This window comes from Mugil cephalus, chromosome 22, assembly GCF_022458985.1.
Source record: "Mugil cephalus isolate CIBA_MC_2020 chromosome 22, CIBA_Mcephalus_1.1, whole genome shotgun sequence".
NCBI lineage: Eukaryota > Metazoa > Chordata > Actinopteri > Mugiliformes > Mugilidae > Mugil > Mugil cephalus.
In genome coordinates, this window is record NC_061791.1 from 12,134,606 (window position 1) to 12,154,693 (window position 20,088).

Here is a 20,088-nt window from a genome sequence, read left to right on the forward strand (position 1 = left end):
AAGGCCCCGCTGAGCTTTAACTCCTCTCACTTGGTTTCAAAAACAACATTAATTTATCTAGAAGAAAGGCACCTGTCACAGTGTCATGAAGTACAAAGGGCAGGATCAGGACTCTTATTAGTCCAAAAGGAAAAGGTACACGGTGCAGCGACAGAGAGTCTCTGGACGGCATCAACCTAACAGCCACGTATGAGCGCGGCAGTCCATATTTCCTTCAGTTCAACGTCCACGGAAAAACAGGTGGAAATGCAGGGCTCCCTTTCACGGCCTCCCTTTCTCAACAGTGGCATTTCTCAAACTTCACACCGTGGTGTCACATTCCCCCCATCATTTTTTTTTTTTTTTTTACACCTTTGTTAAAATGACTAGGGTCCAAGTGATATTACATGTGGTTGGGAACACGGCACTGTTGCTTTATTTAAATGTAGTCACTGTGCTTGTGATACGTTTGTTTAATGCCATCAGTTCCTCTTGAAACTCCAGCGTCTTCAGATTTATTCACGTGTTACAAACACTGGCCAAGTATATCTACGTAATTACTCTGTTAAAAGGCAAACTGGCAAACTCTGATTTGAGATTCATCAATATCCGTTTGCCAAAGAAAATAGTGGGATTAGGGCATAATAACATTTTGACTTCTGTGAATGAAGAAGGAATCCCCGGTTGAACTGCATGTGACTACAACTATGTGCGCAGACAGAATCGAAGAAGTGACTCACAAATGAGAAGGCGTAGGGCATGGAAAAATGACACATGACTCTTCTTTGTAGCACAGGAAGATCACGGGGGGATGAAGACGCTCACCGCGCTTGCAAGAAGATGGTAATGCTGACAAACTGCAGAGCGTTGAGTATCTTTTACTAGATGACTTAGAACGGTAACGAGAATGCGAATGAGAACTAATGAGCAAACTCGCTAGCTGAAATCAATGACTGGACGAACTAGAGCCTTGCGGTACAGACTGCATGAGCCAGCAGAGTGCTAAAGTGCAGAAGGCACTTTTAGTTCCTGGATATATGACCTCTTCCAGACAGTTTTCTTCCCAAGTAGAGCAGCCACGGGTCTCTGTAAGCCTGTTAAACAGTGAGCACTACCAGGAACACCAACTTAACGGGTGACATAACATTACCTCACAGTGGGATGATCTTGCTAACCAAATGTGTTCTATCATTCAAAAATATCGCAGCGCATGCTTCCTGAAAACCAGTGCAATGTTGCAACCGTAGTCTGTGGGAAGCCGTCGCACTGTTTGCACGGCCGGTGTGCAATAAGAGATCAGCTGCCAGAGTACAGATGTTCAAGTTTGGTGTGTGAACTCGCGTGGTGTAGGCCGACACAAATCAAAACCTAATTTCACAAAAAAAAAAATGAATTGTACCCGGAAACCTTAAGCTGTAAGCCCTTAACAAGTCACCAGAATGCCGTGCTAAGCTTAGTTCAAGCCGATTGTTGCCTGACTGATGTTTGACAGTTGTACAGTATCTAAGCAGATTTAACTCACACTACAAGTTCATATTGGGTTTTCATTGGCCTTCCTGTGCAGGGTTAGATCGGCCACCTCCTGAAGTCCTGAACCGACAAACGCTCCACAGATGATTCAAGTAAGATTCTAGTCGACCAAGGCACCTATGTCCTCAGTGTTGACAAAGAGAGAGAAAGGCAGTGGTTTTTCGTGCATTTTGAGGCTGAAATTACACTACTTACTAAGTTTGTTTCCTGTGCTGAAAATGTTTTTTACATTTACATTCCTAGTAAACACTGACTAAAATAAGATATTGGCAATCATGCAGCAGGTCCTGCCAAAACAATAAAGAACAAGATCAACTTGCCACAAGAGCCACAAACATCCACCATAATAGCAACAAAGCATGCAACGTTGAGAGCTCTTTGCTATTCTCCATCCCCTCTCAGCTGGAGTTATCCCCAGATGTCGAGAGAATATCCGTGGGTTACAAGCAAACTCACTGACTCAAAAAGCTTACATCTGGACTCACCTACAACAGAGAGCTGGCCTTTTAATCCCCTCATGTGGCGACATGACAAAGACCAGGATTAAAAGATAGCCAGTCATCTAGTCACTCAGTCAGTCAACAATGCCCGCATGCGTGCGTGCGTACTTGCATCGGCCTCGGCGCTTCACTCTTAGCCTTTACTGCAGTGGACGAGCAGGATCCACAGACGCTCACGGCCCGGGCTGTGGCCATATTTAAAATACGGTGCCATGAGACCCGCTATAGCTCTTGATCTATAAATAGACTGCAGGCAACCTTCTGTCCCAGCGGATGTACACGTAGGCTAAAGTGGATGATCAGACGAATGCAGCCACAAAAGACAGGAGTAATAAAATGCACATAACGGACAGATTTCCACCTTCGTGTGTTTAGCATCCATTATACAATACTTACGCGTACCAAAATTAAAAAAAAAAAGACCCCAGAATTTCAAAGATGCATGCTCTTAGAGTAAATGATCTCTGTTGTGCATTCCATTACCATTATCCTTTTAAATTAAAATGAACCACGCAAGCTTGTGTTACCAGAGAACATCCAATACGCCGCTGTAATTAATTAAATGTACGGGGGGGGAATAATGACATAACATTCACTATAATGATTTTATATTGTATAAGTACAATGACTACACTGGAAATGTAATAAATAAAATATAGTCAGACTGTAAACAGCTTTTAACTATGTCTACAACCACGTGCTTCATTCTGATAAATAATAAACGTATGCTGCTGGAAGACAGCTAGCCTTAGAGTCATTACAAGCGTGAATACAAAAACAGCTTGAATGCTATTGCAAGAAACGTTCAACTTCGCAGAAAGTAAATACTCAATACCTAACTCTGGTTTTATTTTAATGAAATAAAATGAACCCATGGCTTGTTTGGATACGAACTCTCTGTACCATGGTCCTGTAGGCGAACTTGGTCTCCTCGATAATCCAGATGTGGCGGTCGCCGTCCGGCTGATCTGGCTCCGGGGTTACTCCGGACTGCTGGTCGACTTTTATATGCTTGCTCGCTTTGTCGGTCTGAGGTACGCGAACCCATCTGCTCTGTGCTGCTGTCGATGCGAAATCCATTCTCTCACTGTCCTATCCAGCTTTTGCCTGAAGGTTTTTTTTGTTTTGTTTTTTGCTGGGATTCCTTAGGGGTTGTCTAATGGGATGGTATCATTCTAGGGAGGATAGCAGCGGGTGTGGGTGGCTGAGTGCATCCAATCCGACTTGTTCTAGGTTTCACCCCCATTTCTGAGGCTTTGTTAGGCTAACTCAAGATATGGATTGACATCTCAGTGAAAAAGACACTGAAACTAAACTAGTGTTTTTGCAGCAATGTCAAAGCTGGAGCACAAAGCGAATGATAAAGCCTCACTGAAAACCACATATTGCACATTAATATCAGCGACTCCAAAAAAAGCGTTGAATAAGGTCAGCTGGACTTGTAGAATTTCTTGAAGACGTTTCGCCACTCATCAGAGTAGCTTCTTCAGTTCTGATAAACTAGTGGGAAATTGAGGTTTAAATAGGAATAAAACTCTGTGGGTAACACCCACCAGAAACTTGCTTGACCAGAAACCGGGGTCACTAATTACCATAATGGCTGATGGCTGATATCAGCGACCTGCTTCAACAACTTCCCTATCAAAAACTTTCCTTGAACATTGCCCTTTACTCCAACGTCTGCCTATTAAAGACCTAGTAAGATACAGAAAGATACGAGCATTTATTTAGGGCAGCAACAAAGATCTTTCTTTTTCCCCCCACATCCGTATTAGTAACGCAAGAAACAGACATGATAAGACTACATGACCTCTAAGTTAATCCACAAGGGCAGGGGAAACCCTTCTCAGAAGTATCAACTCTTACGTTTTCAAAACAGGCTTGTGAAAACTAGGTGACTAGGAGTGGCCCAGAGGTCAGGGATTACTGACTACTGTTCAGTTAGATCACACACACACACACATATACACACCTTGGGTGGCACCGCTTGAACTTGACTCAGTTTAACGTGGCGTGTGTTCTAAGCAGTGCACCGTGAATGTTTTAATAATCTGAGGTCGAACAGGCTCATCTGAGCTAACGAGGAGCCTGGCCTGTCACGGTGGGACACCAACAACGTATCCGTGTCTCTGGACAGTGTTTTCCGTACAAGACGCACGAGCTTTGGCCGATTTGTTCGCACGGTGCTGCAACAGGGCACCACGTGTCCTAAATCTGGAAGTTACTAAACTGTCTTTTTTTTTTTCCTTCGAGCTAACGTGGTATCAAAACTTAGACAGCAACTTAAAAATCTCATCAAGTAACGTGCGAGTGCGCATATGTTAACGTGTTTGTGAACGTTACTGCGCGTGGCAATGATGACACCAACGTTAAAAACAATAATATTTTTTTAAAAAGTGGGAATTAGGCCAGCCTTTAAATGTCGACACATTAATAATGGCACGTTAATTGCTTTCGGGGTTTTACAGAAAACACAAAAACGGAACCAAATTTTGTCAAAAAAATATTATTTTAGTGAGACAACGATATTCAATCACAGCAAAACTTATAAAAACAGTTGGAAACCCACCTCTCGAGTTGAAATCCTACACATTCAAACTTAAATTAAATGTATATCTTAATAATAATAAAAAAGCGTGTAGCCGTTATTATAGCTTCTTCTGCCGTGTTATTATCACACATGACTGTTATTAAAAAAAAAAAGCGTGAACTGGTCCAGCTGAATCGGCTCTGGGACCAGCTAGCCTGTTAGCACAGTCACACAATACGGGAGCTTTCATTGCGGCGACGTCCTCCAGTAGTGGTGGTCCAACAACAGCAAGGCTATTCTGGAGCAGCTACGGAGAAAGAACGGTGTCTCACTCACCTTCTTCATCCGCGGAGCCTCGGCAACGGTGCCGTCGCGGTTGACAAAAGCCTCCCCGCCGTTCTGCTGCGGGTCCGTGCGCTTCATAGCCGACGCTTGAGGCATCTTCGCGGGGTTTGGATTGAGCAACCCCAGGCTGCCGTCCCCGGCTTTCCCGGAGGGCTCCGCGGCGGAGGAACCGGCCTCGTGCGGGTCGTTCCTGGTCAGGTTCTTTCCCTCCGACGTTGGAGTGACCGGGGACTGAGCCGGCAGGTCTTTGCCGGTGGGGACGTCTTTGAGTTCGACCTCTGCCATTTTCGCTGCCACAACCTGGACTGACATCGCTGCAGTTTCTCAAAGTCCTTTTTCCAGCAACCGATAGCGAGTCAAGCGGATGTGAGCGGAGCAGGGACTGTTGCCAAATGCATTGTGGTCCCTGTAGTCCTACTCGGTATTCTAACCCGTTTTTTACCGTTGAACATTTCCATACGCATGATGAGATAACAACTCACATTAAAATATAAACATATATACATAACAATTATATTACCAATTATAATTATAATATGCCATATTAACACAATGGCATTTAGTAAGAGATACAAAAAAAATCGGTCTACGGTTGGACTACATTTCCCAACAAGGAAAGTCGTATTACTAAGTACATTATGGAAAATGTAGTTCGTAATAAAGGAGGACAGCACGAAACTACAAAACAAATGCGATGATTGCCGGATTTTTCTCTATTCACAGATTATATCCATAATTTTTCTTTTCATATCGATATATTTAATAACATTTACCTCAAGTATTAATACTCTTAATATTACATAGTATAGCAGGCATGCTCCACCGTCCCTGCTACGTTTTGACATATTTTAAGATTTCAAACAGGGTTGTTCATATTCTCCAGCCTCAGCTCATCCATTGGATCTGGCAGCAGAAGACACTGCATCACATTACAGTTCGTATGCGGTTCTACATCCTATGAGAAAATGAGTGCAGGAGTAAGGTCAAAGATAGAAAATGAGCTACAGAGACACCAAGTGGATGTCTATGATAGTAAAACAATAATAAAAATCACATACAGTCAGGTCACATTTGTAAAATGTAATTTATTGAAAACAAGCAAACAGGTTAGGTGTTTGGAAATATAACCAATGGCAGACTTGTGGAGTCAAGATGGATGGCATTCAGTGCTTTTTAGTAAAAAAAAAGTTTGCATTTGCTCTCCCTCACTAGCTCTGTGTAACATTACAGCCTACTAAGATGAAAACAACAGAATATTTTACAACACCATCTTTGTGTATTGCTGTTTGTACAGTTGATTCAAGCACATGCCAGGAGTATCCGTATTTTTGCAGACATTAATTTCTGCAACAGAACAATGAAAAATAAATGGCACACATACTGTATTTACATTCAAAGCAAATGGGTCGGAGCCCTTCGCCATCCACCAGATAAATCTGAGGTATCTTATTTACAAGGCTGCCATGATGGTACATTCTCACAATATGAAAATCAGAAAACCAAACGACGTTTAAAAAATACAGCTCTTTGTTGCATCGTAAGCACTCTGCGGTGTAAAAGAATTGAGTTCCTAAAATGTTGATGAAAGTTCAGCATTTTCGACAGTAAAATACAGAAAATGTCCCAAAAAAATGTGCATTTACTAATTCCAACTCGAAGAGCTTTATTCCTGAAAGAGCGGTCCAAAAATTGAGGCGATATTCCAACCTGTGTACCACTGTGGGGTGGCAAGCTGTTCATAAAGTCTTCAGTCTTCAAATATCCACAGGATGTTCACACCAGAGAGCCCCAGATTTACTCTCCTGAAGAAAAGAGGAAAATCAGTTTCATGATTCAAGACGAGTAAGGTGGAACAATGCGCCATCTGTTCGCTGGTGTACGACCTTGTTATTGAAAATTAATTAATACTTAAAAATGTCCGCGAGATTGATTTGAGCGCTCACCCCAGCATCCCCGACTCCTTGGTCTTAATCACGTAGAGGAACATGAGGACTGTGTGGAACAGGTTGTTCCTGCCCTGTAACAGAAACCCAAAAGGTTTTACATTACTGCAATGAAAGACTTTTATTGAACAAGGCGTCTGCTGTAATATTAGCTTTTTCTCAGGATTAAGTGAGAGCATCAGGCACTTTCCATGTACCCCCTGTGATTATAAATAAACAATTTATTGTCCAAAAACAAAAAGTGCGAGGACAGAGACTAAGAGGAAACAAATTCAAATGAGTCCTTAATTGTATTTCACTGTAACAGTTAAATTAATACATAAAAACAAGGATGGAAATCAGATTTTTATTAGCAAAATGATGTGTATGTTCTGTTAAAGTCCAAAAATATTATAATATCCGAAATGCTTGACACAAAAGTTAAAATCCAAAAGAGTTGTGCTTCATTCTGTGATACCTATCTATAGCCCAAGTTAGATATAGTTAGTTATTTTTGTAAGAACTAGAGGAATACTTTGTCGTCACCTTGGGCAGACTGTAGATGTGTCCTTGGTATATGAGCTGGTAGTGAGGGGGGGCGGTGCTGCTTTGGTGGATGCAGAAGAGGTTTTCCTTGGTAACGTCTACACGAGGAAACAAAAACAATCATTTCATTTCAACGATGCGAAGCATACAGTGGAAACGCTTTCTTCTTCAAACTTGCCCGGCGGGTGTTTCGATGGAGTGTAACCTACCGGGTTTGTCCGGGGTGTGGCTGAAATGCTGCGAGGTGAAAGTCTTCCCGTCTGGGTACTTTGGGTGAGGGGGCAGCCTGGAGTCCAAGTATGTGCAAAACATATGCATGAGGATCTGAGGAGACGGACAAAGACAGAAGTGATCACTAATCAGGAAATCCACAAAGACAGCTACTGTAACTTAACTACAGTGAAAGGCTTAAAGAGAAACTTCACATTTCATCTAAAGAGACAAATCATTGTTACGTTAATTAATCTGAACCAGTAGAAACAGAAACCTTTAAGACAATCCAGCTCTTTGCAATTTAAATATCCACATCTCCATCTGAACAGACGTTATCATCATTATAGCACCAGTAATCTCTACACAACAACTACAAGACTTCCCTATTCATTAGTGTTGATTGGAGAAACATTAAACTAACCCAGTAATGTGATAAAAAGCTTATTATGACTTAATTCAGATTGTAGCCATGTCCACATCTTTTCACCTTGTCTCCTCTCTCCTACATCCTGCAGCCTGGAAATTCAATTGACCGCAGCAATTCCCTAATTACAGAGAAGAGGCGTGCTCCAGGGGCTATGAGCGAGTTTGTAGAAGTCTTTTCGGCATCCGTGACATATAGAAGAATGTGTCGCAGCAAGAATCAAGTAGTAAATATAGATGTAAGACACAATTGTTATTTCAGTTGTGTGCCAAGATATGCTAAAGTTATAACTTATCATGGGTGTGAAGTGGAGACTTTCAAAACTGGGGGGAATATGCAGAAATTGCAACCATATGTATACACAGTTTTATATTATAAGACCCCATGTGGGATATTGCCTGGACTCCTCTTTTCACATCTCAGACAGAAGGGACCGAAGCTATATTCATTCTTCTGGGTCAGATCTACCCTGTAGCCTGATGTGCACCTCTCCAGAAATATAACTAAGAGCTGCAGCAACACAGACCACAACAGCTGTGATTAGTCCAAAATTAATTTCCCTTGTCCGTGTCTCAGTTCACCATCACCTACTCTTGTTTCTGTGTTGCAGTAATTTCAGCACAAGTAACTAATGATCGAGATTTATTAGGTCATACTCCAACAACTGCGAAGACCACTCATATAGGCTCTGCACGAGTGTAAACCAAGCTTATAATACTACAAGAGGAGGAGAGGAAAACCAGGAAACTGGTAAAAGAAGAGAGAGGTTGATTTGTTTCTCAAAGCAGATCTTTAGGACAGACTCTCAACCATATCAGATGCAAATAATAAGATCTTTTGATTTGTTTCTAACTGCTGGAGACGCAGTGTTTGTTCAAGTCAATTTCTTCCATCTCTGCCCGACCAGAAGCCTCCTCCAAGACTGCCAGCAGTAGGGCAGTACACCGGTTCACTGCTCATATTAACAGTTTATTTTTTTCCATTATGATATTCATTTTGAATATACCAGTGTATTTGATTACACAGTGCACCGCAAGACACTGTTTCACACTGGGCCATTATCAACGTAGCGCTTCTAAACACACATGAAACATGTTTTTTTAGGGTGACCATTCGCCCCTGATTTCTGGGGACAGTCTCCGATTTGGATGTCCTGTCTTCCGGCTAAAGCTGCCCCCAAAAATGGCCCCAATTTTAGCTATTTATGAATGAAAAAAAAATGTTGCACACAGACTACAACTATTATGGTAGAAGGTCGCACTGCTACTGACATTACGGATACAGCAGTTCAAATATGAATAAATATGTTAAAATAAATGACGGCAATTCTCCTGTTTCTTCACTTCATCTTGATAATATTGAGTTATTTATTTTATCTCTGGGCTGTAAATGTCCCTAGATTTTCACAACATCTCTAAGTATGTTCTGACTCACAGCACAGTCAGTAGGGAGGTCTGTATCCCACTTCCTGTTCTTCACGTCTCCACCACCATTCCAGCGAAAGGAGCTCATGCAGCCGCTGTGAGCCAGCTCTGACAAGACACAATAAACACAACATACAAGAAATTCAATCATTGCTCCTCTTAGTTATACCATAAGAAAATGAAAGCATGTACACACAGTTCATTTCTGTTATATACAAGTATACGTGTGTTAATATGAGCAGTGATTTTTATGAACACTCATTTTGTTGAACCTACCCTTGAGCCGGTCCACTAGATATTCCTGGTTGGGTGTGATGTCCAGGTACTGGACGATAGAGTTCATAGTGGGGATTGACGAGGCTTTCATCACGGCTGCCTGTTTCAGACTGCTAATGCTGGCCTCTGGGGGAGGAAAGACCGAAAACTAGTCAGACCTGGATACACGATGACACTACAATGGTGACAATCTGTAACATTTTCCCGCTGTTTTGTCAATGTCCTTTACACATTGGTCTAAACGATCCTGCTTCTTCCTGTGTTTAACTGTCAAAAACCAAAGGGTTAGCTTCAGGGCAAAAAAGATATCTGAACCAACTTTGAAGAGGCCTGATCCAGTTTTCAATTTTCAAGCGTTAATTGTGTTATTTTATAACCAACAAAATATTTAAATTCAAAGGGTTGGGAGGGAAATGTATATGGCACAGTACTGTAATAAATCGAGTGTCAAAACTGTATTGAAACATTGTTGTCAAATGTTACAGTTTTATGGTATAAAGTGCAAATATAAAAGGAACACTTTTGTACTGAATTAATCTACAGCAATTGTTTTTTCCTCCCACTAGATGGTGGTGTTTAGTTCATCTTCCATTGAGTGCAATTAGTTTTACAGCTTGCCACATGCATGCAACATTCTGTCTGCTTCATGACTGATACATTTGTAACAATTACAATGACAGAGGCAGAAAAAGCAGACAAAGAACTTAATTTTATTGCACAAAATAATTGTAATTCCATTGTGAGAAATAATTTGCAGTTCAAACGGGTGATAACTCACAATATCTCAATAATCTGTTGCAAAATGTTTAAAACTGCAATAGCTGTGTTATACAAAAAGTAATATTGAATAGATACAAATAATAAAATACTTTTAGACACTTTTCTAGGTTGATACTGATTTGTATTTCTGAACAGCAGTTTGAATGGTTTACCTCCAATCTGCAGCTCGGGGCAGCCCATCCGCCTCAGCTGGCTGTTGACAGAGTCTATTTCTTTGACCAAGGGCACCAAGATGGTGTCGCTGATCCACTGTGGACACAAGTAAAGCATTTTCTTCCTCGTATTAACTTTATATGGACTTATATGTAAGACTTTAGAACTTCCATAGCACACTTGGGATCCATTAACCAAAGGTCAAAGAGGTTTTTAATTGTCATTTCAACCATGTATAGCGGGTGCAGTACTTAGCAAGAAACATGAGTCAAGTAAATGACTTGATAACTTACATTTCTGAGTTTGGCTGTCCAGCTGTCGATGCGATCCACCACAAGGCGACTGGCTGTGATTCTGGCCCATACCTACGTATCAAATGGACATTTTTAAATTAATTAATTAACACCCAATTATTTTAAAAATCCCAAAATGTAAATCTGTCAACAGACCAAGGGACGACAACTAGTATTTGGTCAGCCAAGACTAAGTCACCAAATTTATTAGACTAACAACAAACCACAACATGCTAACATACAGACCTCCTCTGCAGCCTGTTTGGAACCCAGATCTGTCTCATCCTTGTGGGCAGAGGGCGCCTGAGAGCGGCATGCAGGCTGGTACAAGAATTTTCTCAGGCTCTGGGCGTAATCTCCCACTGAGCGGTTATAGTTCCAAAACGTTGGGCTGTGGCTCGGAGACACGGCCTCGGGACTGCCTACAGAGGGAATCATATGGTCACAGAGTTGGAAGACTTTCATTGTTTGATACTTTCTATCAACATGAAGAAAAAGTTACCTAGACCAACGTGTTGAGTTACTTCAAGAACTGACAGTAATATAGATTATATAGATTAAGACTTTCAAAATGATCTTGATCTGTATCTGCTGGTCTCAGTCATATACCAAAGGCAGTTTCACTTTCTGATCTATTTCAGTTTTATTATTAAGACCAACCTAGCTGGCTGCGGTGACTCTTCTCCTCTTCCGTGCGCAGAAACCTTTCCAGACTTTTCACATCCTGCATGTAGTCTTCTTTGCTTCCAGGGGAGTTAAACACAGAGGGAGACGTGCGATATCGAGCCCTCAAGCTGGAGCCTTCTGCTGAACTAATGTTGTTAGGATAGGGAGAAGAGCCAGAGGATGGACTGTAGCTCAAAACCTGAAAAAGAGAAAACGTAATGGGTTCATGAGAGAGTTGTGAACGTGTACATTCACCTCAACTTGCTGCGTTGAAAGCAAAACAGACCTTTCCGAAGGCCACTGAGGGAGAAAAGGGCCCCCCTGCGCTGTTTGGGGTACTTGGGTTGCTGAGAGGAGGGCTGTACCCAGGGACACAGCTGGGGGAGAACTTGGGGCTGCTTGTGGCTGGACGAGAGGGGCTAAAACTGAGCACGCTCTGGCCCTGCACCGGAGACGACTGAGCTGGAGCCGGAGATTCCTTCTTTTCCGGCTTTTGGGGCGGAGAGGCCTGAATGCCTGCAAGGAAACAGGACAACACCTCATCTTAGGATAAAGTCACTCACACTGCACTGTTACACTGGCTACAAAGAGACGTGAATATGACAAGGATCCCGTCACTAAAAACCAGAAGCTCACTTGTGTTTCTCAGACCAAGAAGGACATGCTGCTCAGGGGACACGGCGATGGTGGACGGGGCCATCGTGTATTTGAAATACTTCCAGAAGTCAAAAAGAGCGTTGAGGCTAAAGAGAGAAGCTAGCACCAGTTCTGTAAAAGAGGGCAGAAACAGAAAAATTAAATGGAGCAAAGCAGAAACAGCTGGCATGTGCTCATTTTTTTGCTGTTTGAGTTATGATACATACAGAAACTAATGTAAGTGTGAACACATAAGCAAGTAGATACAATACAAGCAAGGAACCAGGGTGAATAAAGGACCTTACCTATGTACCAGATAGGCCAGTATGTGATGTTGTAGTATCGGCTCAGCAATTTCCCTGACCTTCAATAAAAGCAACAACCACAAAGATATTTGTACACTGCACACAGGAAGTAGAGGACACAAGAGGTACAGGTCGGTGCTACGACGCAAAGCTGCTTCAAACCTACTTACATTTCAGTGTAAATCATGCCGGCCAGGGACACGTTGAGGACAGCCCAGGCGAGGACCACCTGCCGAGCCTGCTCCTCCCTCCTCATCCTCAGTGCCCTGTCAATCATACTGGGCATCCCCTCCTTCGGCGGGGTCAACATGATTTTATCACACTAGCTAGGCTAGGGCAAGAAGGGGAGAAAGCAACAAATGAGACAGAAAGAAAGAGACAAAAGAAAATACATAAATGGCATACAGATACAAACACATAAAACCACTGTTCTTTAGCATGACATGAACGTAGCTCGTAAATAGTTTGTAATATGTTATCAAGTGCAATAATCCGGTGAAGTATTCTGATTCTTATGCATTTTATTACTGTTTACTTTTTGTTTAATACCTTTTTACCGTTTGTTTTAGACACTTTTATCCAATTTTGAAGTACTTGTGTCTTAAGCGTGGCTTTCCGAGCCATTTGCAATGAAATTTCGTTCCTGTAAGCACATGTAGGTGTATGTTTTCAATGACAAATAAATATGTATCTAGCTAGCTAACTAGCAGGCTATCTATCCATCTATTGACGACTGTACTTGTCTAACGCGGAGTGGTTAAGTTAGCCTACCTGCTAGCTAGGTTAGCTAGCTTACATACAACACTGTGATGACTGTGGAAGTTTTGCTTTCAGTTAAGGTTCCCTGTCAATACTTAAACCGGTTTAAACATTTTTTCGGAAGGCAATATAAGATAAATACAAGGCGCAATATATATATAAATACATGTATATAAATTCATACCACGCTGAAGTGAGTGACAACTGCGGCGCTGCATAATTCGTATTTCAACCGGAAGTAGAATACCCGTAACATCCGGTCGGACTTCACAGTGAGGCAGGACCATAGATATCTATGAGGACGGTCTCATAATCAAATCAAACTGCTCCAGTCATACAATGTAGTGAAACATTATTATGACTGAAAACACAGATTATATTAACCTCAAAATAATGACATTTCCAAAGGTTTTCCCTTCTTTCCCTGCAAAGAAGTTCATTATAAAAGTGTTTACATTTAATGAAATGAACTGCAGGTAATGACAACTTGACATTTCTTTAGAAAAATAAGAACAATTTCTGTATATTTCTAGGCCTCAGTGTCATGTATGTCCACAGCTCTCACTAAAACTCTGTGAAACTTTGTAATACCAGTTACCTTTATTTGAAAAATCGCAATCCCACTGGCCAGATTAGACCCTCTGGTGGGCCACTTTTGGCCTGCAGGCCTTATGTTTGATGTCTGTGGTGTAATAGGTAAAGATGACATATACCTGTACAAGATCTTATCTCTTACAGCTAAGAAGGTCATTACAGAAAGTTGGGTCAGAATGGATCCTCCTGGACTGAACCACTGGCTCTACATTGTAAAAGAAATTCAATGCATGGAACAAATGACCTACAGCCTACAAATTAAAACAGAGCTCCGTCAAGCAAGAAAGGCATCAATCAGTATCGATTGCTCATTCATACAATAAAATATTTAATCTTCAAATATGTTACATACTGTACATGAGCTATGCTCATCAGTCCACAATGGCTGCATACATTATACACACACACAAAATATTATCAATCATTAACCAACAACACATCTGTAAATGGTTCTTTATTAACATATGCAACAGAGAGGGTGGAGATACTTCATATTATTTCAAAGGGTTCCATTCACACTGAAAATTTGATTTAAAAAAGAATACAAAATCCTTTTAATAAATAAAGAGTGAAAGCACAGGCTGTGATATTTATATATGTTCAGGACTTCATGGACTCCATCCTGCAAATATCACTGTATGACAGCCACGTTAATGAGTGAGTTGAGAAATGAATATAAATGATAAATGATAGCTTATATGAACCCCTACAAGTCACAACAAACACAGGCCTGAGTTAATGAAAACAGAGAAGCTTTACAGAAAATAAAGAAATACAGTCAAATCTCTAGAAGTTGGCTTCTAACATGAAAGATTATTTTAGCAGCAATGACATGCTTAGACTTTAAACATTTGAATTAATAATGTGTCAGATAAATTGTATATATCATAAAAGGTATTATCTTTTGAAAGACTAAATAGAATTTGGCAAAAAAAATAGAGGTAAACGTCAGTATTTTAGTAAAGTAAATAAATAAAACATATGAAGAGGCACAGTGTCGTCAATGAGCGGGCGACAGGGATTTTTCAGAGTTATAACCTCCAACGTCTAAACCACAGTCATCATTACTGTCAACAAGTCTCTCTCCTCCTCTTCTGCCGTCCTCCTCCTCCTCTTCCTCCTCCTCTTCCTCCTCTTCCTCCTCAACATCCTGCTCCTTACGGGACGACCGTTCCGTCTTGGGCCCTTTGCATATCTTGAGGTGACGGGTGAGGTGGTATTTTGTGAGGAAAGCTTTGTGGCACTTCTCGCAGACGAAATCTCTTCGGCCCTCGTGCGAGTTCATGTGCTTCTTTAAGTGGTTGGTCTTGAGGAAGTGTTTGTTGCACTTCGGGCACTGGATCCTCCGTTCACTGTTGAGGTGTGGAGCAGAGACAAAAGAGGAAAACAACACTTTAACCAGCTCCAAAAACAAACACAATCCGTCACCCGGACGACTTTTATAATAAGCAGTCTATACATACTGCGTGTGGGAGAGCATGTGCTGCGTCAGGTCGTGCTTCCTGATGAACGAGCGGTCGCAGAGGTCACATTTGAGCTTCTCCGCTCCGGTGTGGATGAGCATATGGGATGCCACGTGGGATTTCTGAGTGAAAGACTTCTCGCAAACCGTGCATCTATAGTTCTTCTGACCTGTTAGTGGGAAAATGTGTGTTAGAGTGTCAAGTAATAAGCAAAAAAAAAAAAAAAAAGATCTCTATTTGATCTCTATTTATTATTTAAAGTGTTCATTCTTTTCTTTGGTTTCTTTTCTGCTGACTGATAGTAATCGTTCTTCAAATGGTTACAAAATCGTCTTGTTATAGCTCTAAGCCATAAAGAAATTAAAATATGAAATGTATTTCACTTATTCCCAAAATGTCAAGCTATTCCTCTAAGAAGCTTTGAGTAAACTGTAAATCTACCAGTTCCTAAAAAAACCCTGACAAGAATGATTATTCTTATGTGATTTTGCATATGTTCTTTGGGAGACCAATAATAAATTCACTTAAACTGTTCCTGTAAGTACCTGTGTGAATCTTAAGGTGCATCCTGAGGTTGCTGGGGTCGCTGAAGGCCTTGCTGCAGTACTCGCACTTGTGAGGTTTCATCCCCACATGTCCCATGAAGTGCACATTGAGCTTAGTGGATGTAATGAAAGCCCGGGAACACATGCTGCACTTGAACTTCTTCTCCCGCACATGGCCCTGACCTTTTGCTCTGGAGGTAACATTATTAGAGGTTTGATTATTGCCGGCCCCGCTGCCGTTGTTGTCACCGTTCGTTTGTCCCGGAGCGTGGTTGTGACAGGGCCAAGGGGAAGAGGAAGAGCTTGAGGTTCCGTTGGTTAGCTTCTCGTCCTGGTGAGTGTGTTGCTGTTCTTGTTGTTGTTGTTGTTGTTGCTGCTGTTGCTGCTGCTGCTGTTGCTGCTGCTGCTGCTGCTGAGAGTGGTCCTGCTGTGAAGGGCTGTGGCTGTGTGGAGGCTGGTTGTGGCTGTGGTTGCTATTATGGCTGCTAAGGTGAGACTTGAGTTCTGGGAAGGAGGAACACTCTTTGCCACACTGGCAGATCTGGCCCTCGGGAACTTGAGGAATACCTGGGAACATAAAAAAAATGTCATTAATATCAACTAAAATGCACCGAGTGGCTTAGTGAGGACACCACTAGGACAACACGTCTGTCTTCATCTGTCATCTCACCCATCAGCCTGCAGTAGTCTCTGCTATAGTAGAAGAGTAGCTCTTGGTCGGGGTGGATCTCTGTGGTTGTACAGAAGAAAAGTTTACCATTGGCCAGGTACGCCACCAGATTCTGCTCTTCATGTGTCCTAAATATACAAACACACACAAAAAAAAAACATCACATCGACAAGTTATCTTTGCTTGCATAGTTTACGCAAATCAGCACGTTCAACTTCAGTTTTCAGTTCGTCTCTGAATGTCACACCTTGCCTTGCGGACAAACATCATCCAGTTGCATTCGTTTTCATTCGTTGTCACTGTGTAGAACTCCAGCACGTTGTTGTGATACATCTGTGAGATGATAATTGATTATTATTTCAATCTACTCATAATTATTTTGTAGTTCAATAAAAAAAAGAACACAGACCTTCCACACTTGAGGTGTGTCCTTCTCTGGCCAATCGGAGAGGTCTACATTGCCACAGTGCTGGCCCACCATTGGTCCAAAGCAGGTCCTTTGAGGAATGACATCCCGTGCAAAGACTCCTAAGAGTGGGTCGTGAGCACATTAATAAACAATAATGCAAGAACAGAACTGGCAGGTAAATGATCAAAGCATCCAGCAGGAACCTGATCTGTATTACAAGCTTGACTAACCGAGTGGTTCGTCAGCCACTGAGATGCGCAGACACAGAGGGCGTGGCAGAGAGAGGCGAGCCCGGCTCTGGATGGGCGCGTCAGGGATGAAAGTGACTGGGCCGTGCTCTGGACAGTCAGAGGTATACGAGCGCTCACACAGTGTGCACCCTCGAGAAAAATCAACATAACAAAAGTTAGTAGTGGTCAGGCTTACCAACGGCATCATCATCCTGATTTCCCAACCTCAATAGATTTCTGTGATTTACCTTTGCCATATTAACAAAAGTTTAATTTGTATCGGTGTGCATATATACTATAATAATGAAAGAACAAAGTGACAAACTCACAGATGGTGTAGCCGTTGACCATGTTCTCCTTGTTGGAAGTAGAGTCCTCCAGCTGCAGGCTGGAATTGACGAGCACTAGGTTGTTTTCTGGTCCCAGAGACACCTCCGCGGTGATGGGGGACACATTAACGGCCTCCAGCCCCATCCCAGAGTGTCCATGGAGAGAGACCGGCTCCAGCTGGCTCTGGCTAGCCATGGAGCCAGTGAGCACCACACTCACAACGCCCGAGTTCATCTCCCCATTCGAGTGTAGCTGGTCCCCAAGACCTCCTGCTCCTCCTCCCCCAGAGTTGCCCACTCGTGCCCCCATATGATCCGGTTCCATTACCACTGGCAGTTCAAGCACGGGGGGCCCATGAAGGGGCATCACCCCACCAGAGGAGTCCACACCCGTCAGGCCCTCATGAGGCTGAGGCTGCCTTCCCCCGCCAAGCTGCTGCTGGGTGTCAGACACCGCCACCACCCCAACTCCATCCATCGTAGCTAGTTCCTCTCCCATCCGGTCCGGGGACATGGGGCTGCTGACGCGTGACTCCATGGCCAATCCCGTAGAGTCCAGCTCATGAGCGCCAGTCTGGTGGAGGTCTCCCTGCCCGCTGACTTGTCTGGAGTCCATGGGCACCAGGCCCTGCTCCAGTGGGCCACCAGGGCCGCTGTAGGGGTCCAGGCCTGAGGGATTGTTGCTCGCCACAGACAGGGTCCCATCCATGTTAAGGCTGCTGGGATGAATGTACTGAGGTGGTGGACGGTCTGCCAGATAGGACAGAATTCCTGTAGAGCACAGAGAGAGAGAGTGGATAAGTTTGTCACAGTGTAATCTAACTCTTACCTTTCAACAAAAGTACAGAGAAGCACTTTTAAGATTCTTAAACAATGATTTATTTATTTTAACCGACCTGGCAGTATGTGTCGGAAGTAACTGCTCTCCAGGTGTGGGTATGGAGGAGGCGGCAGGGAGTAATTCCTTTCTGGCAGGCCGCACATCACTCCTCGGTCACTCAGTGGACCCATTGGGAGCATCAGGGATAGAGCAGAAGGGAGGGAACCGAGGGAAGGACCCAAACTCGGGATGGCCACTGGCATACCTGAAACAAAACACGTGAGAAGTGAGACTCTGATGAAGAAACAACATATTTAAATGATAAATTAAACTGATTATAAAGATCATAAAGATATTATTATATATTCTATAAAGTTAGGATTTTAACTGGTCCCAGTACATAAAACCAGTTTTATTAAGACTGGACAACGGAATATTAACAAATCCATGCATGGCCTGATCTGGAGGATTTCTATACGCCTACAATCTGCAATTAGGTAGCCACTAAAGATAAAGGAGTATTTTCTGCCTCAGCAAACAGGCGAAGAGTAGTAGTAGTAGTAGTAGTCATCCATACCTGGAGTGGGAAGGGTATTGTGCGTGGGGGATGTGGGCAGACCCAGGTGGCTGGCGCTCACTGAGGGCACACTGAGCTGGTCCATGCCCACAGGACTCAGGTTCATGTCATTCATCCTGGAGAATCGACATCAGAGTTACCACGAGATGACTAATACCTAAATACATTTAGCAGAGTGTTCAGGTGTTAAGCTTGTATGTGACACAGACCTTATAGATAGATACTTCACAAATCTCAAATCTCATGTCATGGTATATTGTACGGTGGGCGAAAGAGCAATTTATCCAAGTGAGTCAATTGAGAATGAGTTCTCATTTGCAATGGCGTCCTGGGCCAGAGGAAACAAACATAGAAAAATATAATAGTGATCAATTTGACTATCCATGCGCTGCAAATATTCACAACACCAGCAAACACTGACACATGATGCAGGTAGGACAAACGACAAAGGAAATGTTTGTTTAAACATAATAGCATTTGATGTACATTTCTGCATTTGTTGTTGCTGTGAGTATTGTTTCTGTATGTTCTCTTGTTTTGAGTATTTGCAGACCTGTGTGCTGTCAATTTGACGAGGACGCTGAGCTCTCTCGGCCACCATAGCACAAATTACCTTGTTTTTTTAATGACAACATAACAGACTACAAAGATAAAGCGTGAGCTCCATCACCGTACCTGAATTCAACAGTTGATGTCAATTAGTAACCGTGGACAGTAGAAATGTTCTTTTACATATCTCCTCCTGTAAAATACCAGACCAAGCACAGAAATAACGTAAAGCGCCGGCATACCAGTGGCCACATGTATAAAACCCCCACTAAAACAGTGAAAAGAATGGCTAATGTTTCATTTCAGTAACTGGTTTGCAACCAGCTAGCCAGTTTTTGTCACAGTGCTAACGTTAGCATTGCTAACCTGGGTGTCAATAAATCCTCGAAACACGTGCAGCTCGCGTGTTTCGGCTCGGTACGAGTAGTGATATCTCTGAGCGCACACGTGGGTGTCGGTTCGTTTGAGAAACGCTGGCAATTTGAGAAGGAACATGCGATAAAAACAACAACATACCAACACAATACCTCCCTGAACGGGGCCATGACAGTGTTGCTGCCGTGTGGCGCATGCGCAATAGGGAGTAAGCGTGGCGGACGTCAGGTCAGGTCAGTTGTTTCT

General features: G+C 42.7%; 3 protein-coding genes across 7 annotated transcripts in view; all 3 read right to left on the reverse strand.

Moving 5' to 3' along the window:
- The window catches only part of ahcyl2b (adenosylhomocysteinase like 2b), a 39,880-nt gene extending 34,624 nt beyond the window's left edge, over positions 1–5,256 (reverse strand). The window contains exon 1 of the mRNA XM_047575078.1: positions 4,876–5,256. Coding sequence (XP_047431034.1) covers positions 4,876–5,196 — 321 coding nt within the window. The 5' untranslated portion in view covers positions 5,197–5,256. The remainder of the gene's footprint in view (positions 1–4,875) is intronic.
- A 693-nt stretch (positions 5,257–5,949) lies between these two features.
- On the reverse strand, positions 5,950–13,552 carry tmem209 (transmembrane protein 209). Its single transcript, XM_047575996.1, has 15 exons — positions 13,466–13,552; positions 12,693–12,853; positions 12,523–12,581; positions 12,218–12,349; positions 11,868–12,097; positions 11,576–11,780; positions 11,162–11,337; positions 10,916–10,987; positions 10,622–10,718; positions 9,690–9,815; positions 9,424–9,521; positions 7,562–7,676; positions 7,353–7,450; positions 6,828–6,901; positions 5,950–6,686 (listed from the first exon to the last, which is right to left on the reverse strand). Exons 2-15 carry the CDS (start codon positions 12,830–12,832, stop codon positions 6,632–6,634), a joined length of 1,677 nt encoding a protein of 558 aa, XP_047431952.1. The 5' UTR covers positions 12,833–12,853; positions 13,466–13,552; the 3' UTR covers positions 5,950–6,631.
- A 762-nt stretch (positions 13,553–14,314) lies between these two features.
- Positions 14,315–20,057, reverse strand: prdm4 (PR domain containing 4). Of its 5 annotated transcripts, none has more exons than XM_047575699.1 (13): positions 19,984–20,014; positions 19,594–19,660; positions 19,128–19,246; positions 18,919–19,034; positions 18,418–18,606; positions 17,522–18,292; positions 17,193–17,342; positions 16,963–17,081; positions 16,801–16,886; positions 16,554–16,681; positions 15,884–16,450; positions 15,339–15,507; positions 14,315–15,227 (listed from the first exon to the last, which is right to left on the reverse strand). In XM_047575699.1, the coding sequence occupies exons 4-13, from the start codon at positions 19,031–19,033 to the stop codon at positions 14,876–14,878; spliced, it is 2,646 nt and encodes an 881-aa protein (XP_047431655.1). In that variant the 5' UTR covers position 19,034; positions 19,128–19,246; positions 19,594–19,660; positions 19,984–20,014; the 3' UTR covers positions 14,315–14,875. The 5 variants fall into 5 exon arrangements, with proteins under 5 accessions (XP_047431655.1, XP_047431653.1, XP_047431652.1 ...); XM_047575697.1 differs by having other exon boundaries at positions 19,834–19,996; XM_047575696.1 differs by lacking the exon at positions 19,128–19,246 and having other exon boundaries at positions 19,984–20,057.
- Between the last annotated feature and the right edge of the window lie 31 nt (positions 20,058–20,088).

Coding starts and splice junctions, on each gene's coding strand:
- tmem209 (XM_047575996.1), bottom strand. CDS start 12,832: ATGTTGACCCCGCCGAAGGAGGGGATGCCCAGTATGATTGACAGGGCA. Junction 12,582..12,692: donor GGCATGATTTACACTGAAAT/GTAAGTAGGTTT, acceptor CTTTTATTGAAG/GTCAGGGAAATTGCTGAGCC. Junction 11,338..11,575: donor GAGTCACCGCAGCCAGCTAG/GTTGGTCTTAAT, acceptor TTCCCTCTGTAG/GCAGTCCCGAGGCCGTGTCT.
- prdm4 (XM_047575696.1), bottom strand. CDS start 19,033: ATGAATGACATGAACCTGAGTCCTGTGGGCATGGACCAGCTCAGTGTG. Junction 18,607..18,918: donor CAATACCCTTCCCACTCCAG/GTATGGATGACT, acceptor GTTTTGTTTCAG/GTATGCCAGTGGCCATCCCG. Junction 16,887..16,962: donor ACACACCTCAAGTGTGGAAG/GTCTGTGTTCTT, acceptor ATCATCTCACAG/ATGTATCACAACAACGTGCT.